General features: G+C 36.0%; 1 protein-coding gene and 1 long non-coding RNA gene across 2 annotated transcripts; both read right to left on the bottom strand.

Moving 5' to 3' along the window:
• Positions 1-464: 464 nt before the first annotated feature.
• LOC117328375 (mucin-5AC-like) lies at positions 465-10630 on the bottom strand. Its single transcript, XM_033885903.1, has 6 exons — positions 10477-10630; positions 6296-6349; positions 5672-6001; positions 2912-3640; positions 2685-2763; positions 465-1755 (listed from the first exon to the last, which is right to left on the bottom strand). Exons 1-6 carry the CDS (start codon positions 10568-10570, stop codon positions 1176-1178), a joined length of 1866 nt encoding a protein of 621 aa, XP_033741794.1. The 5' UTR covers positions 10571-10630; the 3' UTR covers positions 465-1175.
• A 7763-nt stretch (positions 10631-18393) lies between these two features.
• LOC117328558 lies at positions 18394-19079 on the bottom strand. The gene is made up of 2 exons (XR_004532981.1): positions 18744-19079; positions 18394-18427 (listed from the first exon to the last, which is right to left on the bottom strand). It is a non-coding gene; the product is annotated as an uncharacterized LOC117328558 (long non-coding RNA).
• Between the last annotated feature and the right edge of the window lie 4190 nt (positions 19080-23269).

Here is a 23269-nt window from a genome sequence, read left to right as displayed (position 1 = left end):
TGACAGACGTATAGTCAATAACGATGATAGTCATATAGTCAATAACGATGATAGATGTATAGTCAATAACGATGATAGATGTATAGTCAATAACGATGACAGATGTATAGTCAATAACAATGATAGAGGTATAGTCAATAACGATGATAGACGTAAAGTCAAAAACGATGATAGAGGTATAGTCAATAACGATGATAGAGGTATAGTCAATAACGATGATAGAGGTATAGTCAATAACGATGATAGACGTATAGCCAATAACGATGATAGACATATAGTCAATAACGATGATAGACGTAAAGTAAAAAACGATGATAGAGGTGAAGTCAAAAACGGTGATAGATGTATAGTCAAAACGATGATAGACGTAATGTCAATAACGATGATATACTGACACTACTGTACATATACCTAATTTTTACGAGTTAGCAATTACTTAGGGAAGGAACTCGAAACGAACTAAATACAGATAGGACATCATTGCGTTTATTTCATTTTCATTCTTCATACAACAGAAATCCGAATATTGACAGTATAATACTCTTTACGCAGCCTGAGTGTTGATATTTAATAACATGACACGGTGCACTTTTCAGTTATATGTATCTTAAGGATCACGGCATGGAGTTCAGCGGTAGAAGACTTAATGTTTTTGACATACCTATCACGATATTAGGTAAAGCAATATATATTATCATGACATGGATCACGATATAAATTGCAGTGATATATAATCTGATGATACTGATGACGGCAAAGAGTGCAGCGTTAGAAGAATTAAATAGAGGTGCCATACATAATGTTATGGCATGGATCATGGTAAAGAGTGCAGCGTTAGAGGAATTTAATAGAGTGCCATACATAATGTTATGGCATTGATCATGGTAAAGAGTGCAGCGTTAGAAGAATTTAATCCTATGACACTCAGATCACGGCATAAGGAGGTACGATACATAATCAAATGACATGGATCATGGTAAAGAGTGCAGCAACAGAAAACTATAAGTTTATGGCACAGAACACGGTAAGGAATGTAGTGATTTATAATCATATACACGGTTCATGGAATGGAGTTCAGTAGTAAAATGTAATCCTATTACACGGAGCACTGCTTGAAGTGTAGTGATATATAAGATGTTCTCTTCTAGCCTAGAAACTTTTGGCTGATAGTCATTTCATACCTTCAGATACGTTATATGCTTGTCAGAAGGTCTTTTGTTCACAATTGCGTACAATGGTGTTTCCTGGTCAATCGCAATATGTTCATCCCGATCTGCCGCACTTTGTGAACTACGCAAACTATCAAATGTGCTTTCACTATAGTATGACGTAGTTCCGACCCCCGCAGTGGAGTCTCGTTCAATTATTACAGTTGTGTTGTTGTCGATGTTTCCCACATCCACATTCGGCTCGTTTGTATCGGGAACTTCCAGTTCCTCTGCCATGGCGACGGGGCTTTCCTCTGCCTGATGTTGTTGATCAGGGGTACCTTTCCCTGCGGAGTAAAGTCTTTCTAACGAAGCAAAACTGGTGATTATTTCCGGATCACTTTTCACCAGGACGGTACCCGAGTCCCTGGGAATGTCCTCGGAATTGTCGTATAAAACATTCTCCGTCATTCCGCGGTTGTATTGCCCATCATCTCGAATGTACTGAGCTTGGACTGGGTGTTTAGATCGGTTTAAACCTCTGACGTTATATTTGCCCTCGGGCCTCATTAGCGGTTCCTGTTTCTCTGCCTTTTTCTTCTCGTTTCTGTAAAGGAGAACGTATTCAACAATATCGAACCTTATACAGGTGATGACAAGTAAGTTAATTTTGTTAAATGAATACCCTACATGTACATTGTACATACATTCATGTACAGAGATTAAGATACAGTGTATTCGGTAAAGAATCAAATTCCAGAGTAAAATTATATTTATCAAAAAAATCGTTTATAATTTTCTCATCCTAAATACGACATTTTCTATGGCAGGACGAGGAAGTGAGATTGTGATCTGTGCAGCGGTATATACAACAAACTAGGTATCTGTGACATACACTGTGATCATCCAGGTGAAGATTTATGTCAGAATGTTCTTTTCTTGTCCACGACTCATACAGTAATTTAATAGTTATACAGCTAGTACCCTGCGTTAATAAGGCTTATTAACACCCGGTATCTTCCTTACTGACGACACAAACCAATAAAATGGAACAGAGAGATTTACTACTAAATGTGTGAATAATCCCATGAGCGAATCCGGAATATTTGGCTGGTTACGTGACACTACAAGTAGTTAGAGCTTCAGCTATCACAATTCCTTGTCAATGGTGACCCACAATGAAATCAGTTGAAAGCATACAGTTTACCTTTTTAATAACTTTTGCTAAATAGTACTTAAACTATGTAGTTTAAACATTAAAAAAAAATGACCGGCTAAAAAGTTCGGATTACTCTATGAATACCGACAGATCTCTTGATAAACATGAAAGACTGATACACTATCGTATGGTTTTGGTCTTCAAAAGCAATAACTTAAAAGTTACTGTTGTGATCCGAAGAAAATGATAATGGATTCCCTCTTTCACAAGGTGGTAGAAACATAGTACCCTGCGTACATATAAATATACTCAAGGAACCCCTTCTATGAATCGTAACATGTACCTGTGCTCTGATGATAAATAAAGATAATGTTTACCTGGTACAACACGAACAACAAATTATCAGCAGAACTAGCAACAGGAAAGCCCCAGTTACAGTAGGAATGATGATTTTCACTGCAACAAAAAAGAAGCTAGTTAGATGGAGCTCCATACCACATAATCATCTGAGACTTAAGGTTCGAAATCATTCCTCCAAGCATTGCGTTATAAAGTACCACCAAGTCAATCTGTTCGTTCAAAATATATATGGAATAAAACTCACAGTTGTGTTGGTTTCTCTCAAAGTCGTCAACAACTTCACCGGAACCGCCAGTGCTATCTGATGGAGACGACAGTGGAATGGTTGTCGTTGGTTTTGTTGCTGTAGTGGTGGTGGGGGTCGTCGTCGTCGTTGTCGTCGTCATCTTGGTGGTAGGGAGGACGGGCGATGGCGAAGCAGTTGTAGGGAGAGGTCGAAGAGTACGCAATGTTGATTTTGGGGGTGTTGTGGTGGTTGCTGTGGTTGGTTTTGCAGTTGTTGGTGTAAGCTTTGGGGTTGTTGTGATAGGTTTTGGAGTTTTTGTAGTTTGATTTGGGATTGCTGTGGTTGGTTTTCGGGTTGTTGTGGTTGGTTTTGGAGTTGTTGTGGTCGGTTTTCGGGTTGTTGTGGTTGGTTTTGGAGTTGTTGTGGTTGGTTTGGGAGTTGTTGTTGCTTTGAGAGTTGTTGTGGTTGGTTTGGGAGTTGTTGTGGTTGGTTTGGGAGTTGTTGTGGTTGGTTTGGGAGTTGTTGTGTTTGGTTTTGGAGTTGTTGTGGTTGGTCTTGGAGTTGTTGTGGTTGGTTTTGGAGTTGTTGTGGTTGGTTTTGGAGTGGTTGTGGTTGGTTTTGGAGTTGTTGTGGTTGGTTTTGGAGTTGTTGTGGTTGGTTTTGGAGTTGTTGTGGGGTTTGGAGTTGTCGTTGTTGTAGTTATAGTGGCTTTAGGACAGGTGATTGAAAGCGCCGACGATACAGTATCTAAAAATCAACAAGAATGTACACAGAATTCAAAGTGAATAAAACATGATAAAATTTATTATATATTAAAGATTCACACCTACATGTTAGACGACGCCCCGTTTGGTTAAAAGCATACATTGATTTAAGATTTCACAACTATGCATTCATTTTTTTCTGGGCTGATGTTCTATCACGCAGATTTTCAAGTGACACGTTCTGTGGTACAAACATAACGCTTAGAACCAACAGTAAAATCCATTGATCAACGCCGTATTTTTGTTTAATAGGAACTTTGTTTTGTTGTTTTGACAGAAGCATAAATAAACTGAGGTTAAATAACTAGAAATCTCAATTCTATCTTTGTCTGCTTCTTCGACTGCGCGAAAACATTTGTATAACTTTCTGTTCGTCTGACATTGGTTAACAACTGGAAAGGAGACAACTCTACGCATAATGTAAGGGTATGCACAATGTGTGATATCCCTGTCAGGTGATGCGTTTCAACTGATCAAGGACACTGTGACAAACATGTTATATAACAAGCCTAATCGGTATGGCTAAAACAATACCTGTCCCCTACTGGCCCCTGCTGAAGTAGTACATAGTGACCTTGACCTAAAACTCCTAAAATTGGAACATGCACGAAATGTTATGGTCATTTATCATTGTGTAAAATCTGTTTGAAATCGCCCAAAGGAATGACACCGCTAGAGAGCCGAAAACATTGACATTACGTATATACATACAGGTAAGGGAAAAAAACAAGTTAAAGCATTAACACCATACTCAATGTCAAAAACAAGTTAAAACATTAACACCATACTCAATGTCAATAACAAGTTAAAACATTGACACCATACTCAATGTCAATAAGAAGTTAAACATTAACACCATACTCAATGTCAATAACAAGTTAAAACACTAACACCATACTCAATGTCAATAAGAAGTTAAAACATTAACACTATACTCATTGTCAAGAACAAGTTAAAACAAATCAACACCATACTCAATGCCAGTAACAAGTTAAACATTAACACCATACTCAATGTCAGTAACAAGTTAAAACATTGACACCATACTCAATGTCAGTAACAAGTTAAAACATTAACACCATACTCAATGTCAATAACAAGTTAAAACATTAACACCATACTCAATGTCAATAACAAGTTAAAACATTAACACCATACTCAATGTCAATAACAAGTTAAAACATTAACACCATACTCAATGTCAATAAGAAGTTAAAACATTAACACTATACTCATTGTCAAGAACAAGTTAAAACAAATCAACACCATACTCAATGCCAGTAACAAGTTAAACATTAACACCATACTCAATGTCAGTAACAAGTTAAAACATTGACACCATACTCAATGTCAGTAACAAGTTAAAACATTAACACCATACTCAATGTCAATAACAAGTTAAAACATTAACACCATACTCAATGTCAATAACAAGTTAAAACATTAACACCATACTCAATGTCAATAACAAGTTAAAACATTAACACCATACTCAATGTCAATAACAAGTTAAAACATTAACACCATACTCAATGTCAATAAGAAGTTAAAACATTAACAACATACTCAACGTCAATAACAAGTTAAAACATTAACACCATACTCAATGTCAGTAACAAGTTAAAACATTAACACCATACTCAATGTCAGTAACAAGTTAAAACATTAACACCATACTCAATGTCAATAACAAGTTAAAACATTAACACCATACTCAACGTCAATAACAAGTTAAAACATTAACACTATACTCATTGTCAATAACAAGTTAAAACAAATCAACACCATACTCAATGTCAATAACAAGTTAAAACATTAACACCGTACTCATTGTCAATAACAAGTTAAAACATTAACACCATACTCAATGTCAATAACAAGTTAAAACATTAACACTATACTCATTGTCAATAACAAGTTAAAACAAATCAACACCATACTCAATGTCAGTAACAAGTTAAAACATTAACACCATCCTCAATGTCAATTACAAATCAAAACATTAACAACATACCCAATGTCAATAACAGGCAGTATCTGGAATCAGTCTGTGGTGGTCTGTTTAGATTGATCATGATGACGTCACCGTCTGCTACAGACACCTCTCCTCCCACCGCATTACACTGTCCCACGATACTTCCGCCGGAAATGACATCGATCGAAATGGAGGAGCCACATGATGAGGGTGGTTGAAGGTTCTCGAAATTCGCCAGAGACAGAGATGCGATGCCTGTTGGAGAGCTCACCACGGCCGTGCATCCACACATGTTGGTGTCACTGGAATCGTACATATCTATCAGAACGCTCCTGCCGGTTGCAGTTTCGCCAGAACATATCTGACTTACTGTGTGGAAAAAAGAAATCGCTAGTTTTAAGCATTCTGTCAAGTATATGTTGATAAGCTATTGATTTAATTGAAGATGATAGCGTATTGATGTTACGCGTTAAATGACAGGCAGAGATCATGGTCAATCTTTTACAAATTCTTTGTCGGCAAAAATGAATTACACAAAATAAATAAAATCAAACAATCAAACGCACTTTTCCCAATCTCGCTTGTTAAAAAAATCGTTAGACATCATAATAATTAACAACTGATTGTATTCAATTTCCTGTAATAAAGATTGTTAAGACTTACTTGGATATCCGTAAACAACACTCCCCAATAGCTGACAATCATTCTGAGCATTAACTGAAACAAAGACACAAAGAGATTAAACGTGGTAATGTGGTAAAGTCTAAGGGAATTATCTACCGTTTTTATAGTAATTACAGTAATTATATTAATCATACCATTATTAAGAGTTTACCTTGCTATGCTGTATATGATAAGGACAACCTAATCAATATCATGGATAGACATTGGAATGGTCAGAAAATAGTATTAAGTTTGATATCAATTACAGGTCTGACATTTTAACACAGCAACCAGGTTTTAGACAGTATATTAAGTTTATTGATATTACATAATAATTGATAGAATCCGCAATTACACCGTGTATAATATTTTTTAATTAATAACTTTCTTCTGAATATCCAGCTGTTCTACTGTTTTCTAAAAGCTGGATATCTTAAACTAGGATCAGCTCTGCCTCTTTGGTATAATTTAGGCTCAAACAATAACAATACAATCCATATTAATTAGACAAATCATAACAGCATCAGTTTGAGAACATGGACACTGCCATTGCCTTTATCATACAAAACAACGCATATATTCAAATACACCAAATCTTATCTAAATCAGACAATATCTCAATTTTGACTAGGTGGCCCTCTTGAAACCTATTCCAGTATTTTTATTTAAAATGAGCCTACATGAACTCTTAACTATAAGTTATTGAGAGAACATTTGCTGAACGTCTTCCCATGTTTGAATACAAAAACATTTTGTACATATTTGTTAAGTATGCTTTTAATTGGAAAATTAGAATGGAACAGAACATTAAAATAATACTATTGTACCATAAGTACAGATAAGCCATGCATCAAGGATACTTATAACCTAACGAAGCTTCTCACAATACAGAAAATGTAATTATTTGAGCTGTACCAGATGTTTAGATTAAAATACGGCCTTATTAATGAAATCGATATATTGGACATCATAAGAAATTAATAATAAAAAAAATGTTGCTGTTTTTTTGTTTTGTTTTTTTGTTTTTGTATGAATATGAAGAAAATATCATCAGTTCCGTGATATTGTTAAAACATTTCCCCTCGCGCTTTACTATCTAATCAACATCTTTGTAGACTACCAATGTGAAATCAAATACCACATACGAGGGCTGATTGATAAGTTGTGAGACTCATTTTTAAGGATTTGAATTTTGCCGGACTTATTGTAATATTTTTAAACATAATCCCCTTCAGTATCTACACACTTTTGCCAGCGGTGTTTAATGGCCCCAATGCTACTTTTATAGAACTTCTTTTCTTGGTTGTTCAAAAGTCATCCACTGCATGTTAGGGTTAGGGCTAGTGTTAGGGTGCCTGGAATAGCTATTTTCAGTTTTGGACTGAAAGTCTGATGGAGCCAGATCAGGTGAATCATGCGGATGCTCAAGCAATTTAAAGCCACAATCGTAAATGGCAGCAATAGCAATGACAGACTGTTTCATCCTAACCCTAACCGATTTTGTCCATTTTGCAAAAGCCGCTTTTCTTGTTTACTTTAGAGTGCTACCTCGTCGATATAAACTAACCAATGAATAGTTATTAAATTGTCGAACTGTTAATGTTAAAGATGGATTGTAGGGTGATACAGTGCTAACAAACTTGCCTAGCGCCTAGACAGCCGGGGTTCGATTCCCCGATCGAATGTGAAAATGTAAAGGGTCACTTGCCCGACCATGCGGTTTTCCCCGGGTACTCCGGTTTCCTCCAACAAAATGACCCCTCACGCGCGTGCATCCGGTCAAACACACGTGATGAATATAAGTTTATATAAGTTGTTTCACAATTGTTGTAAAATTAATAAAGTTGGCATTCTAATGTTAAAAATCTGAAATGATATGTTTTACCATAAGAGGAGGGTGTTGGTCAACATCTAAGGCATGAAATAATCATTACATCTGTTGAATAACATTCAGTTTATACCACACGTGGGATACATATATTCGTTTTGATTGGTTGAGGGGGGCTTTGGCCAACGCTTGAAGGACGTTTCACGAGGTCACGGAAATGATAATGCACAACAGGTAGTTCGCAGTTGTTTTGGTCATATTTTAAAAATCTTAATTAATTTCTATCAATTTATAACTTTGAAAACGATAAACTTGCTTTGATTTGCAATAAATTATAATATTTTTATACAATTCATAAATTGTCAGTTTTGCATATCAATTAGCGGCATATCACTTAAAATAGGTCATATCCTTAAACCGAAACTGACACAAAACAAGCAAATTAGTCCTTAATACAGCTTTTCTATGGTGGTAGAACAGCTCACAAACACTGGTGATTTACTTATATAGTAATGCTTTCACTCGGGTTTGTTATTTTTCCAAAGTTACAAAAAACTCGCCTGACATTTTTTTTCTGAAAAGTAATTATCACAGCTCTTAACAAAGCCGATAAGTTCTTTTGCTTGAATACCTACAATAGCATTTGTGTCACTCCGACAGGCCTAATGCTTATAATAAATAGCCTGTCTATTGATACAGTAACACGTGAAAAATAAATAAGGAATCTCCTTCCAAGCACCTCGCTGGTATAAGGGGTTGTCAAAGTGAGTCCGAAGTTGATATGATCACTTGTATTAATTCCTATTATATCATTGAAGATCAAATTGTGATCATGTGTTAAGATAAACAATGAAATGCGCTAACCCAATAGGGATAGAATAACCTACTCTCTAAGCGCATCACCTATCAATCTCAACGGATTGTGGTTAAAAGAATCATGAGTAGAGCGCATTAAATTTGATTTAATTATGAGAAAACGTGGATTTCAAAATTGATTACATCTTACAGGTGTTTCGTCCCCCAAGGGCTTAGTTAGTAAGGATTTGAACCGAAGACTGAAATTTAGGAGCAAAGTTATTGGGATATCTAAAATACCGCATCAGATATAAAATGAATAAACATAAAATGGATTTACCTAGACAGATTAAGTGAACACCATAAAGGCATTAAACATTAATATATTACTCATATAGAGTGTTAATCAATACATATCTAGGCGGGAGCAATCAAACTGTTAGATAGCTGTTACATTTCGAAATTACATCCTAAAATATTTGCCCAATAAATATAACAAAGTACTGCATGCATGTGTTTTGACTGTAAAACCCGATTTAGATTAAGATAATGCTTGTTTCAGCGCATCTGACACCAACCTGTAGCCGACAAACAGGTTCTCGTTGGAAGTGTCTAATTTAACATTGACAATCAATGCGTGACGGTCATGTATAGAAAATGTTCCTAAACTAATAGGATAAGTCATCATGACGACATCAAATTGAAAAGTAAGGCACGAATGATATAGTTCTGACTAGCAGTACATTTAAACTTGTGTAAATCTACCGTGACCAAACCGGCTGGGCGTGTCGGGGTGTATGATACACATTCTTAAAACGGGTGGTTAAACAAGGATAAGGGAAATAAAGCAGGTTTCTGGCCAGAAACAATTACCGAAGAGACTGAAGTAAAAATAGCTTAAAACGAACCCCGTTTACATGTACCTCCTCAGCTGACGAAAGTCTTCTGGAAGGCACATACGACTGGTGCGTTATTTAACCGAGGTATAAAAGAGGTACATTGCAGAAAAAAAAACAAAAAAAACAAATCAAGATGTTTAGGTTAGAGTTGAAACTGATATAGCCTACCAATATATAGCAGTAAAAACTTCATTTCGAAACTAAAAGATGTACACAGATTACGTCCTAGGCCTGTATAGTTAAAACAATAACATTAACAACCACGTGATGACTTCTTGGTGTTATGGGCTGTCTAATAAACTCTATATAAGTCCCCATCTGTAGTCGGAAGATAATCATGTATTGTTCCACGGACTGTTGATTTAAATACATGTAGTTTATATGATGGAATTTCTGTAGGTATACAATATTCAGAAACAAGTAATACAGCCCCAACCCTACCATACTGCGAAAACAGTAGCTATATGTTGTTTCTTCTTTAAAACATTTCGCCTGTTTTCAGGTTAACTATAACATTAGCACTATTACATTTACGGATGAAACTCACCTTAAACTATCTTTGGCACTTTTTCAACTCAATGTCTAATCATACATGAAATTTCAGCTAGTTAGCTTTTGTTAGCAAAATTAAAACTAAATCGGAATTCTTAGAAACTCACCTTGTAGTAGAGCCAGCAAGGAGACGAGAAGATGGTGAAGACACGCCATGTTACTGTGACTTCTGTCGGTATGACGGGGTGTTGATCCGAGCATTAAATGCTCTATAAATAGTACAGGGTACGTTACACATCACATAAACCCGTGTTAATGTGGCTAAACGGCTGTAAATGTTCGAGAATTACTGTTTAACTCTCAATACGGAGAGTAATGTATAAACCTGTATTCGTGAAAGCCATGTTTAAAGTTTTATTGATGTTCCGTGACACATACATGTACATTGTACACTGGGACTAAACTGTGATTATAATCTCGGACCAAACTTTAATTGTTCAACTAAGCTGCACATATTCCTCATTTTTTTCAATGTTTAAAACATTCATCACTGAATCTGTTTAAGAAGTTGGTCCTAGTCTCAATTGCAACACAAAAAAGACAATACAGACAGGCCGGGTATATCTGTACTCAAGAGGAGACCTTCATCAAATGTTCTATTTTACTTACCCATCTATAGTTATTTAAGCCCGGTCCCGTAACACACGTAATACTTTTCTGTTTCCATATGATTGCGTGTTTTCTTACTCTTTCTTGTTAGTTACATGTCACGTAGGAGATATACAGGGGTTACAGCTACGTGTATAACGAGGACATCAGTGTCTGGCTCCATGGTGAAGTTTGATCATAACATAACAAGGACATGTATAGCCGTATTGAAAGCTCAGCTAACACAGCATTGTCTAAAACAATTATATACAAGCTCCAAATAACTGAATTCTCCCGAAGTACCGTAGGGCCAGCATAGTACAGAATGGCATTTCATGTGTCAAATTTATTTAAACCTACTGAAAGATAGCCGGGGAAAACCTACCTGGTCAGGCAGGTGTCCCTAGACCTTTTTATGTCTGGTTCGGTAATCGAACCCCGGTCGCACTGTGCCACTAGACCATCCGAAATACCAATACTTAACCAACAGTTCGAGTCCAGTATACCAGGATTTCAAGTAAGACTTCCTTACAGAACAGCACCTTCTGGTGCAATTTGAACTTGAGACCGCATCACCACAACTATTAATATATTCTCCCGCGTAAGGATTTTGTGTGAATTTTGTCATATGGTGCATGGACATTGTAACCGTTAATAGCAAAGGATTGATATATGCTGTGCAGAGCTAACGAAGAAAATATCACGACAGCTTCAGCAGCATTTCGAAGGAACAACAATAACGGCATAATGATATCATATTGTTTGTTAATCAACTTCAGATAAATTCTTTGACCACATGGCGTCAGCATCAAGAGTATGATTGTATGATTCAAATTAACTTCTGTGAATATTCTGAAGTCTTATTGAGCAAAATGATAAACCAAAATTATGACCATAACATATTCACATTTGATAATAGTGATTATAATATAAATATATCATATCTGTTGGTGATCCGAATATATAGATTTGAATTTCCTGTCGTAGTTGTACCGAGAGAAATATATATATATATATGTATGTACAATTCGTATCCATGTATGTAAATACATTGCGATCCAGGTATTCATATCATCTTATAGACGACATCCACAATGATCATGTCAGGGTATCGGGCCGACCATCACTGCGCCATTGAAACGTTCTTTTTAAGAACGCCGATGTGGCGCAGCGGTATAAGTTGCGGGTATTTCTGGCTAGGCGATTTGGTGCCGTAGATCGTGAGTCCGGGGGCCCGGTCAAGGCACGAGTCAAAAAGTTATCTTCCTTCGTCATTTGTGTTTCTAAGCTATATATATATATATATAGAATAATGTTGAAATGTCCATGTGACGATAAATAATAATAAAATAAAAAGTCAAACAAAGATCTGCTGTCTCCCTAGTACTTTCTCGGCTACATTGTGCCGCTCTTCAGGGGATTATATATATATATATATATCTTTTTTTGCGTGCCATCATTTCACAATACATAAATGATAGTGTTAATTAAAATAATGAATGGTTTATAAAATTCCCGGCTATTATTGGCTTATGAGACACAGAACATACTCAGAGTTTTCAGATATGCCTCATTAATTTTAAAAAAAGATACACTTATCTTAAAATGCATATGTACTTAATCTAGTGAAATATCATTAACCTTTGTAAAAGAGGTTCATGATTTTGTTATAATAATCACAACTCCATTGAATTTCAGATTCATCAGAATGAGAGATACAATGCATACAAAGAAACATAGTTGAATTGCAGGTTTAGTATAGCGGCCATTCTCTATACACAATGGCAAACTTCCACACTTCAGGTTTAGTATAGAGGCCAGTCTCTATACACAATGACAAACTTCCACACTTCAGGTTTAGTATAGCGGCCATTCTCTATACACAATGACAAACTTCCACACTTCAGGTTTAGTATAGCGGCCATTCTCTATACACAATGGCAAACTTCCACACTTCAGGTTTAGTATAGCGGCCATTCTCTATACACAATGGCAAACTTCCACACTTCAGGTTTAGTATAGCGGCCATTCTCTATACACAATGGCAAACTTCCACACTTCAGGTTTAGTATAGCGGCCATTCTCTATACACAATGACAAACTTCCACACCTCAGGTTTAGTATAGCGGCCATTCTCTATACACAATGGCAAACTTCCACACCTCAGGTTTAGTATAGCGGCCATTCTCTATACACAGGTAGCAGTGTACAGTAAAAATGCCAAATTCTGAAAATTATGGCACATGTTTTAGATATGTAACATTGCCAGTTAACCTTATATATAACCTCTAATAAAGTATATATATTTGAAATCTGTACAACATTTGCAATTTTAATAGAGCTCTGAAGGATAAGTAAACTGATATTTTCTGTGAGTTTTAGAGCTGTGAATACCATGGTAACAGCTTCAAAAATTCTCAAAAATTGCAAAATATTATGATATTTGACCCAAAATGGCACAATTCTCTACACAATTTCTTTTCTGAAACCTATTTAAAATTAAACATCTCTATCCCAAAGACAGAATTAATCTTGTTTGGACATATGTTGTAAATTAAGTTTTTCCGCTATCTTACCTTTCCTGTGGGCTTCCATTTTTGCTGTAGGCAAAACTAAATTTCCCGTGTACATTGTAAAAACACGTTCGGAAAATCCGGATATTTAAAATCCGGAACCAATTTATTAATTTTTGTTTTAATAAATGTGAAGCCTGTATGTACTTCTTCATACTGAATATACCAATTATAGTGTACATTTATTTTTTCATTTTTTTATGCATATCATAATACAGGAGTTATTTGCTTAACAAAAAAAAATTGCCCATGGCTGTCTACTGTGGTGTGCTACCACAATGGCAAACTTCCACACCTCAGGTTTAGTATAGCGGCCAGTCTCTATATAAAATGGCAAACTTCCACACTTCAGGTTTAGTATAGCGGCCAGTCTCTATACACAATGACAAACTTCCACACCTCAGGTTTAGTAAAGCGCCCAGTCTCTATACACAATGACAATCTTCCACACTTCAGGTTTAGTATAGCGGCCAGTCTCTATACAAAATGGAAAACTTCCACACTTCAGGTTTAGTATAGCGGCCATTTTCTATACACAATGGCAAACTTCCACACTTCAAGTTTATTATAGCGGCCATTCTCTATACACAATGGCAAACTTCCACACTTCAGGTTTAGTATAGCGGCCATTCTCTAAACACAATGACAAACTTCCACACCTCAGGTTTAGTATAGCGGCCAGTCTCTATACACAATGACAATCTTCCACACCTCAGGTTTAGTATAGCGGCCATTCTCTATACACAATGGCAAACTTCCATACTTCAGGTTTAGTATAGCGGCCATTCTCTATACACAATGGCAAACTTCCACACCTCAGGTTTAGTATAGCGGCCATTCTCTATACACAATGGCAAACTTCCACACCTCAGGTTTAGTATAGCGGCCATTCTCTATACACAGGTAGCAGTGTACAGTAAAAATGCCAAATTCTGAAAAATATGGCACATGTTTTAGATATGTAAATATTGCCAGTTAACCGTACATATAACCTCTAATAAAGTATATATATTTGAAATCTGTACAACATTTGCAATTTTAATAGAGCTCTGAAGGATAAGTAAACTGATATTTTCTGTGAGTTTTAGAGCTGTGAATACCATGGTAACAGCTTAAACAATTCTCAAAAATTGCAAAATATTATGATATTTGACCCAAATGGCACAATTCTCCACGCAATTTCTTTTCTGAAACCTATTTAAAATTAAACATCTCTATCTCAAAGACAGAATTAATCTTGTTTGGACATATGTTGTAAATTAAGTTTTTCCGCTATCTTACCTTTCCTGTGGGCTTCCATTTTTCGCTGTAGGCAAAACTAAATTTCCTGTGTAAACACACGTTCGGAAAATCCGGATATTTAAAATCCGGAACCAATTTATTAATTTTTGTTTTAATAAATGTGAAGCCTGTATGTACTTCTTCATACTGAATATACCAATTATAGTGTACATTTATTTTTTCATTTTTTATGCATATCATAATACAGGAGTTATTTGCTTAACAAAAAAATTGCCCATGGCTGTCTTACTGTGGTGTGCTACCACAATGGCAAACTTCCACACCTCAGGTTTAGTATAGCGGCCAGTCTCTATATAAATGGCAAACTTCCACACTTCAGGTTTAGTATAGCGGCCAGTCTTTATACACAATGACAATCTTCCACACTTCAGGTTTAGTATAGCGGCCAGTCTCTATACACAATGGCAAACTTCCACACTTCAGGTTTAGTATAGCGGCCATTATCTATACACAATGGCAAACTTCCACACCTCAGGTTTAGTATAGCGGCCATTCTCTATACACAATGCCAAACTTCCACACCTCAGGTTTAGTATAGCGGCCAGTCTCTATACACAATGGCAAACTTCCACACCTCAGGTTTAGTATAGCGGCCATTCTTTATACACAGGTAGCAGTGTACAGTAAAAATGCCAAATTCTGAAAATATGGCACATGTTTTAGATATGTAAATATTGCCAGTTAACCTTACATATAACCTCTAATAAAGTATATATATTTGAAATCTGTACAACATTTGCAATTTTAATAGAGCTCTGAAGGATAAGTAAACTGATATTTTCTGTGAGTTTTAAAGCTGTGAATACCATGGTAACAGCTTAAAAAATTCTCAAAAATTGCAAAATATTATGATATTTGACCCAAAATGGCACAATTCTCTACACAATTTCTTTTCTGAAACCTATTTAAAATTAAACATCTCTATCCCAAAGACAGAATTAATCTTGTTTGGACATATGTTGTAAATTAAGTTTTTCCGCTCTCTTACCTTTCCTGTGGGCTTCCATTTTTCGCTATAGGCAGAACTAAATTTCCCGTGTACATTGTAAAAACACGTTCGGAAAATCCGGATATTTAAAATCCGGAACCAATTCATTAATTTTTGTTTTAATAAATGTGAAGCCTGTATGTACTTCTTCATACTGAATATACCAATTATAGTGTACATTTATTTTTTTCATTTTTTTAATGCATATCATAATACAGGAGTTATTTGCTTAACAAAAAAAATGCCCATGGCTGTCTTACTGTGGTGTGCTACCACAATGGCAAACTTCCACACCTCAGGTTTAGTATAGCGGCCAGTCTCTATATAAATGGCAAACTTCCACACTTCAGGTTTAGTATAGCAGCCAGTCTCTATACACAATGGCAAACTTCCACACCTCAGGTTTAGTATAGCGGCCAGTCTCTATACACAATGACAAACTTCCACACTTCAGGTTTAGTATAGCGGCCAGTCTCTATACAAAATGGAAAACTTCCACACTTCAGGTTTAGTATAGCGGCCATTCTCTATACACAATGGCAAACTTCCACACTTCAGGTTTAGTATAGCGGCCAGTCTTTATACACAATGACAATCTTCCACACTTCAGGTTTAGTATAGCGGCCAGTCTCTATACACAATGGCAAACTTCCACACTTCAGGTTTAGTATAGCGGCCATTATCTATACACAATGGCAAACTTCCACACCTCAGGTTTAGTATAGCGGCCATTCTCTATACACAATGCCAAACTTCCACACCTCAGGTTTAGTATAGCGGCCAGTCTCTATACACAATGGCAAACTTCCACACCTCAGGTTTAGTATAGCGGCCATTCTTTATACACAGGTAGCAGTGTACAGTAAAAATGCCAAATTCTGAAAAATATGGCACATGTTTTAGATATGTAAATATTGCCAGTTAACCTTACATATAACCTCTAATAAAGTATATATATTTGAAATCTGTACAACATTTGCAATTTTAATAGAGCTCTGAAGGATAAGTAAACTGATATTTTCTGTGAGTTTTAAAGCTGTGAATACCATGGTAACAGCTTAAAAAATTCTCAAAAATTGCAAAATATTATGATATTTGACCCAAAATGGCACAATTCTCTACACAATTTCTTTTCTGAAACCTATTTAAAATTAAACATCTCTATCCCAAAGACAGAATTAATCTTGTTTGGACATATGTTGTAAATTAAGTTTTTCCGCTATCTTACCTTTCCTGTGGGCTTCCATTTTTCGCTATAGGCAGAACTAAATTTCCCGTGTACATTGTAAAAACACGTTCGGAAAATCCGGATATTTAAAATCCGGAACCAATTCATTAATTTTTGTTTTAATAAATGTGAAGCCTGTATGTACTTCTTCATACTGAATATACCAATTATAGTGTACATTTATTTTTTTCATTTTTTTTATGCATATCATAATACAGGAGTTATTTGCTTAACAAAAAAAATGCCCATGGCTGTCTAACTGTGGTGTGCTACCACAATGGCAAACTTCCACACCTCAGGTTTAGTATAGCGGCCAGTCTCTATATAAATGGCAAACTTCCACACTTCAGGTTTAGTATAGCAGCCAGTCTCTATACACAATGGCAAACTTCCACACCTCAGGTTTAGTATAGCGGCCAGTCTCTATACACAATGACAAACTTCCACACTTCAGGTTTAGTATAGCGGCCAGTCTCTATACAAAATGGAAAACTTCCACACTTCAGGTTTAGTATAGCGGCCATTCTCTATACACAATGGCAAACTTCCACACTTCAGGTTTATTATAGCGGCCAGTCTCTATACACAATGGCAAACTTCCACACTTCAGGTTTAGTATAGTGGCCATTCTCTAAACACAATGACAAACTTCCACACCTCAGGTTTAGTATAGCGGCCATTCTCTATACACAATGACAATCTTCCACACCTCAGGTTTAGTATAGCGGCCATTCTCTATACACAATGGCAAACTTCCATACTTCAGGTTTAGTATAGCGGCCATTCTCTATACACAATGGCAAACTTCCACACCTCAGGTTTAGTATAGCGGCCATTCGCTATACACAATGGCAAACTTCCACACCTCAGGTTTAGTATAGCGGCCATTCTCTATACACAGGTAGCAGTGTACAGTAAAAATGCCAAATTCTGAAAAATATGGCACATGTTTTAGATATGTAAATATTGCCAGTTAACCTTACATATAATCTCTAATAAAGTATATATATTTGAAATCTGTACAACATTTGCAATTTTAATAGAGCTCTGAAGGATAAGTAAACTGATATTTTCTGTGAGTTTTAGAGCTGTGAATACCATGGTAACAGCTTAAACAATTCTCAAAAATTGCAAAATATTATGATATTTGACCCAAATGGCACAATTCTCCACACAATTTCTTTTCTGAAACCTATTTAAAATTAAACATCTCTATCTCAAAGACAGAATTAATCTTGTTTGGACATATGTTGTAAATTAAGTTTTTCCGCTATCTTACTGTAACCGGTCGTTTTGAGCCGGGTCGGTTATTCAAATTGTCTACACCATGACTCCAACGCTTGAGTTCCAATTCATAATTTATTAGTCCATAAAACACCCTAAAATAACAAATAACAACAATAAGTAAAATAGTTACAATCTCAAAGTGGAATAATCCATCCCACAATAACACGACAGGTGTACGCACCTGACGCAACCGGAAGCATAACGCTTAGAACCTAAGATTCAAAAACACCTATTAACCCAGGCGTAATCATAAACGTTACAACTAATACTGAACTATGCACATTACAGATCTGACAAAGTAGCAAGTGCGTAACGCTTATACAAACAATGACAATTTCTCATGTACATGGATATTCTTAAAAATGATGCTACCAACACAATATAAATGGAGCCATATAAAAAACCTACCTCTTCATTTGACGAAGAGGGCTCGACTCCCGGGGAGACAACCCGTACAATATTACAGCGCATATAAATGCTACAATAATAAAATAAACAATATTTACTAACATGTACTGGCAGCGTATACTAACTACAATGTTTAATATAAAAGGCTAAATGCATAACGCCTATCAGCTAAACCAAAACGTTTATCCACACGGAATAATTAATAACAAAGTGGCGGGAAATTCAATTTCTGGACAATCTTTACCAATAAGTAAATTATTTCAATTAATTTATAAAGGAAATAATTGACATTCAACATATCCATATATTACTACATACAATACAATATACATTAAAGTTAGAAAGTATGAAGTACTCACAGTCATGTAGATTGGTACAACACGGATGCGCTAAATATATAGACGCAACATATACACGTCCACTCACAACGGTGCCTAGTACGGGAGTGACGCTACCCTAAAAAGCGCGGGTGCGCATTGACCCATGGTCACTCTACTATAAAAATAACTCTGACCTCTGACCTGTTAAACAGGTTTACATATATATATATATAAATAGCATACGATACAACTGCGTACACATATACATATGATAAATACGGAGCCTGTACATGCACAGTAGTACAAAAATGGATAAATCTAAATAATACCCAAATGTCATTAAATAATGACACTGTTACATTACCTTTCCTGTGGGCTTCCATTTTTCGCTGTAGGCAAAACTAAATTTCCTGTGTAAACACACGTTCGGAAAATCCGGATATTTAAAATCCGGAACCAATTTATTAATTTTTGTTTTAATAAATGTGAAGCCTGTATGTACTTCTTCATACTGAATATACCAATTATAGTGTACATTTATTTTTTCATTTTTATGCATATCATAATACAGGAGTTATTTGCTTAACAAAAAAATTGCCCATGGCTGTCTTACTGTGGTGTGCTACCACAATGGCAAACTTCCACACCTCAGGTTTAGTATAGCGGCCAGTCTCTATACACAATGGCAAACTTCCACACCTCAGGTTTAGTATAACGGCCAGTCTCTATATAAATGACAATCTTCCACACCTCAGGTTTAGTATAGCGTGCAGTCTTTATACACAATGACAATCTTCCACACTTCAGGTTTAGTATAGCGGCCAGTCTCTATACACAATGGCAAACTTCCACACTTCAGGTTTAGTATAGCGGCCATTATCTATACACAATGACAAACTTCCACACTTCAGGTTTAGTATAGCGGCCATTCTCTATACACAATGACAAACTTCCACACTTCAGGTTTAGTATAGCGGCCATTCTCTATACACAATGGCAAACTTCCACACTTCAGGTTTAGTATAGCGGCCATTATCTATACACAATGGCAAACTTCCACACCTCAGGTTTAGTATAGCGGCCATTCTCTATACACAATGCCAAACTTACACACCTCAGGTTTAGTATAGCGGCCAGTCTCTATACACAATGGCAAACTTCCACACCTCAGGTTTAGTATAGCGGCCATTCTCTATACACAGGTAGCAGTGTACAGTAAAAATGCCAAATTCTGAAAAAGATGGCACATGTCTTAGATATGTAAATATTGCCAGTTAACCTTACATATAACCTCTAATAAAGTATATATATTTGAAATCTGTACAACATTTGCAATTTTAATAGAGCTCTGAAGGATAAGTAAACTGATATTTTCTGTGAGTTTTAAAGCTGTGAATACCATGGTAACAGCTTAAAAAATTCTCAAAAATTGCAAAATATTATGATATTTGACCCAAAATGGCACAATTCTCTACACAATTTCTTTTCTGAAACCTATTTAAAATTAAACATCTCTATCCCAAAGACAGAATTAATCTTGTTTGGACATATGTTGTAAATTAAGTTTTTCCGCTATCTTACCTTTCCTGTGGGCTTCCATTTTTCGCTGTAGGCAGAACTAAATTTCCCGTGTACACTGTAAAAACACGTTCGGAAAATCCGGATATTTAAAATCCGGAACCAATTTATTAATTTTTGTTTTAATAAATGTGAAGCCTGTATGTACTTCTTCATACTGAATATACCAATTATAGTGTATATTTATTTTTTCATTTTTTATGCATATCATAATACAGGAGTTATTTGCTTAACAAAAAAATTGCCCATGGCTGTCTTACTGTGGTGTGCTACCACAATGGCAAACTTCCACACCTCAGGTTTAGTATAGCGGCCAGTCTCTATATAAATGGCAAACTTCCACACTTCAGGTTTAGTATAGCGGCCAGTCTCTATACACAATGGCAAACTTCCACACCTCAGGTTTAGTATAGCGGCCAGTCTCTATATAAATGACAATCTTCCACACCTCAGGTTTAGTATAGCGCCCAGTCTTTATACACAATGACAATCTTCCACACTTCAGGTTTAGTATAGCGGCCAGTCTCTATACACAATGGCAAACTTCCACACTTCAGGTTTAGTATAGCGGCCATTATCTATACACAATGGCAAACTTCCACACTTCAGGTTTAGTATAGCGGCCATTCTCTATACACAATGCCAAACTTCCACACCTCAGGTTTAGTATAGCGGCCATTCTCTATACACAATGGCAAACTTCCACACCTCAGGTTTAGTATAGCGGCCATTCTTTATACACAGGTAGCAGTGTACAGTAAAATGCCAAATTCTGAAAAATATGGCACATGTTTTAGATATGTAAATATTGCCAGTTAACCTTACATATAACCTCGAATAAACTATATATATTTGAAATCTGTACAACATTTGCAATTTTAATAGAGCTCTGAAGGATAAGTAAGCTGATATTTTCTGTGAGTTTTAGAGCTGTGAATACCATGGTAACAGCTTAAAAAATTCTCAAAAATTGCAAAATATTATGATATTTGACCCAAAATGGCACAATTCTCCACACAATTTCTGTTCTGAAACCTATTTAAAATTAAACATCTCTATCCCAAAGACAGAATTAATCTTGTTTGGACATATGTTGTAAATTAAGTTTTTCCGCTATCTTACCTTTCCTGTGGGCTTCCATTTTTCGCTGTAGGCAAAACTAAATTTCCCGTGTAAACACACGTTCGGAAAATCCGGATATTTAAAATCTGGAACCAATTGATTAATTTTTGTTTTAATAAATGTGAAGCCTGTATGTACTTCTTCATACTGAATATACCAATTATAGTGTATATTTATTTTTTCATTTTTTATGCATATCATAATACAGGAGTTATTTGCTTAACAAAAAAAAATTGCCCATGGCTGTCTTACTGTGGTGTGCTACCACAATGGCAAACTTCCACACCTCAGGTTTAGTATAGCGGCCAGTCTCTATATAAAATGGCAAACTTCCACACTTCATGTTTAGTATAGCGGCCAGTCTCTATACACAATGACAAACATCCACACTTCAGGTTTAGTATAGCGGCCAGTCTCTATACAAAATGGAAAACTTCCACACTTCAGGTTTAGTATAGCGGCCATTCTCTAAACACAATGGCAAACTTCCACACTTCAAGTTTATTATAGCGGCCAGTCTCTATACACAATGGCAAACTTCCACACCTCAGGTTTAGTATAGCGGCCATTCTCTATACACAATGACAAACTTCCACACCTCAGGTTTAGTATAGCGCCCAGTCTCTATACACAATGACAAACTTCGACACTTCAGGTTTAGTATAGCGCCCAGTCTCTATATACAATGGCAAGCTTCCACAATTCAGATTAAGTATCCTTCACAACCAGAAATGTACTGAAATCCTTACTTGTTTTAGAATCTAATACGTTTGTAGACTTACATAGCTCACAAAAATGCTTTGTTTTAACTTAACATGTACAAACCATTCAAACTGTATATAAAATGTAGGTAGATTTTGTACAGTGTATTGATCTTGTTTATTATGACAATGGCGACAATTATTCTGTTGTTAATTTCATATACAACCACAAAACAAACCAATCAATTAAAATCGATATTTTACCGCCTGCTGGCTGAAACAACATTGTCTAAACAATGCCATTGGTACTTATTAATCCGCCCCGATAGTCGAAACCCGTGTTTACCAACACCCCTGGGGTTCACACTCTGACCGCACAATAAACCGGAGCTGGTGTTTAAACTTAATCACCGTATGGTTTCCAAACAGTTGTATCTAATAACTATATATGATATCATTAACCAAGATTTAAGCTGGTTAATCTGTACTCATCCACACTGGGGAACAGGAGGATGGATGAACAAAGGTCAGAGGCACCAACAGATATTAGTCAACGTGATGACATTCAAATATCCCGGGGAGTCTCACAAGTGAAAATGAAAACAAGATGTATGATGATTTATACACGACGCATGTGCAAATGTATATCCTTTCTCACCTCTGTTTTTGCTATGAAATTCCCTATCCGACCAATCGGTATAAATGATTTGGAACAAAATGTATCACGTGATATATCAACATTGTATAAATAACAATGAAGTTAGTATCAGTTCATTCTTTTATAAAGACTGAGATCTGGAAACCA

This window comes from Pecten maximus, chromosome 5 (genome assembly GCF_902652985.1).
Source record: "Pecten maximus chromosome 5, xPecMax1.1, whole genome shotgun sequence".
In the NCBI taxonomy this organism is placed as follows: domain Eukaryota; kingdom Metazoa; phylum Mollusca; class Bivalvia; order Pectinida; family Pectinidae; genus Pecten; species Pecten maximus.
Note: the sequence above shows the minus strand (reverse complement) of the source record. Positions and strands in the feature narration are given on the sequence as shown.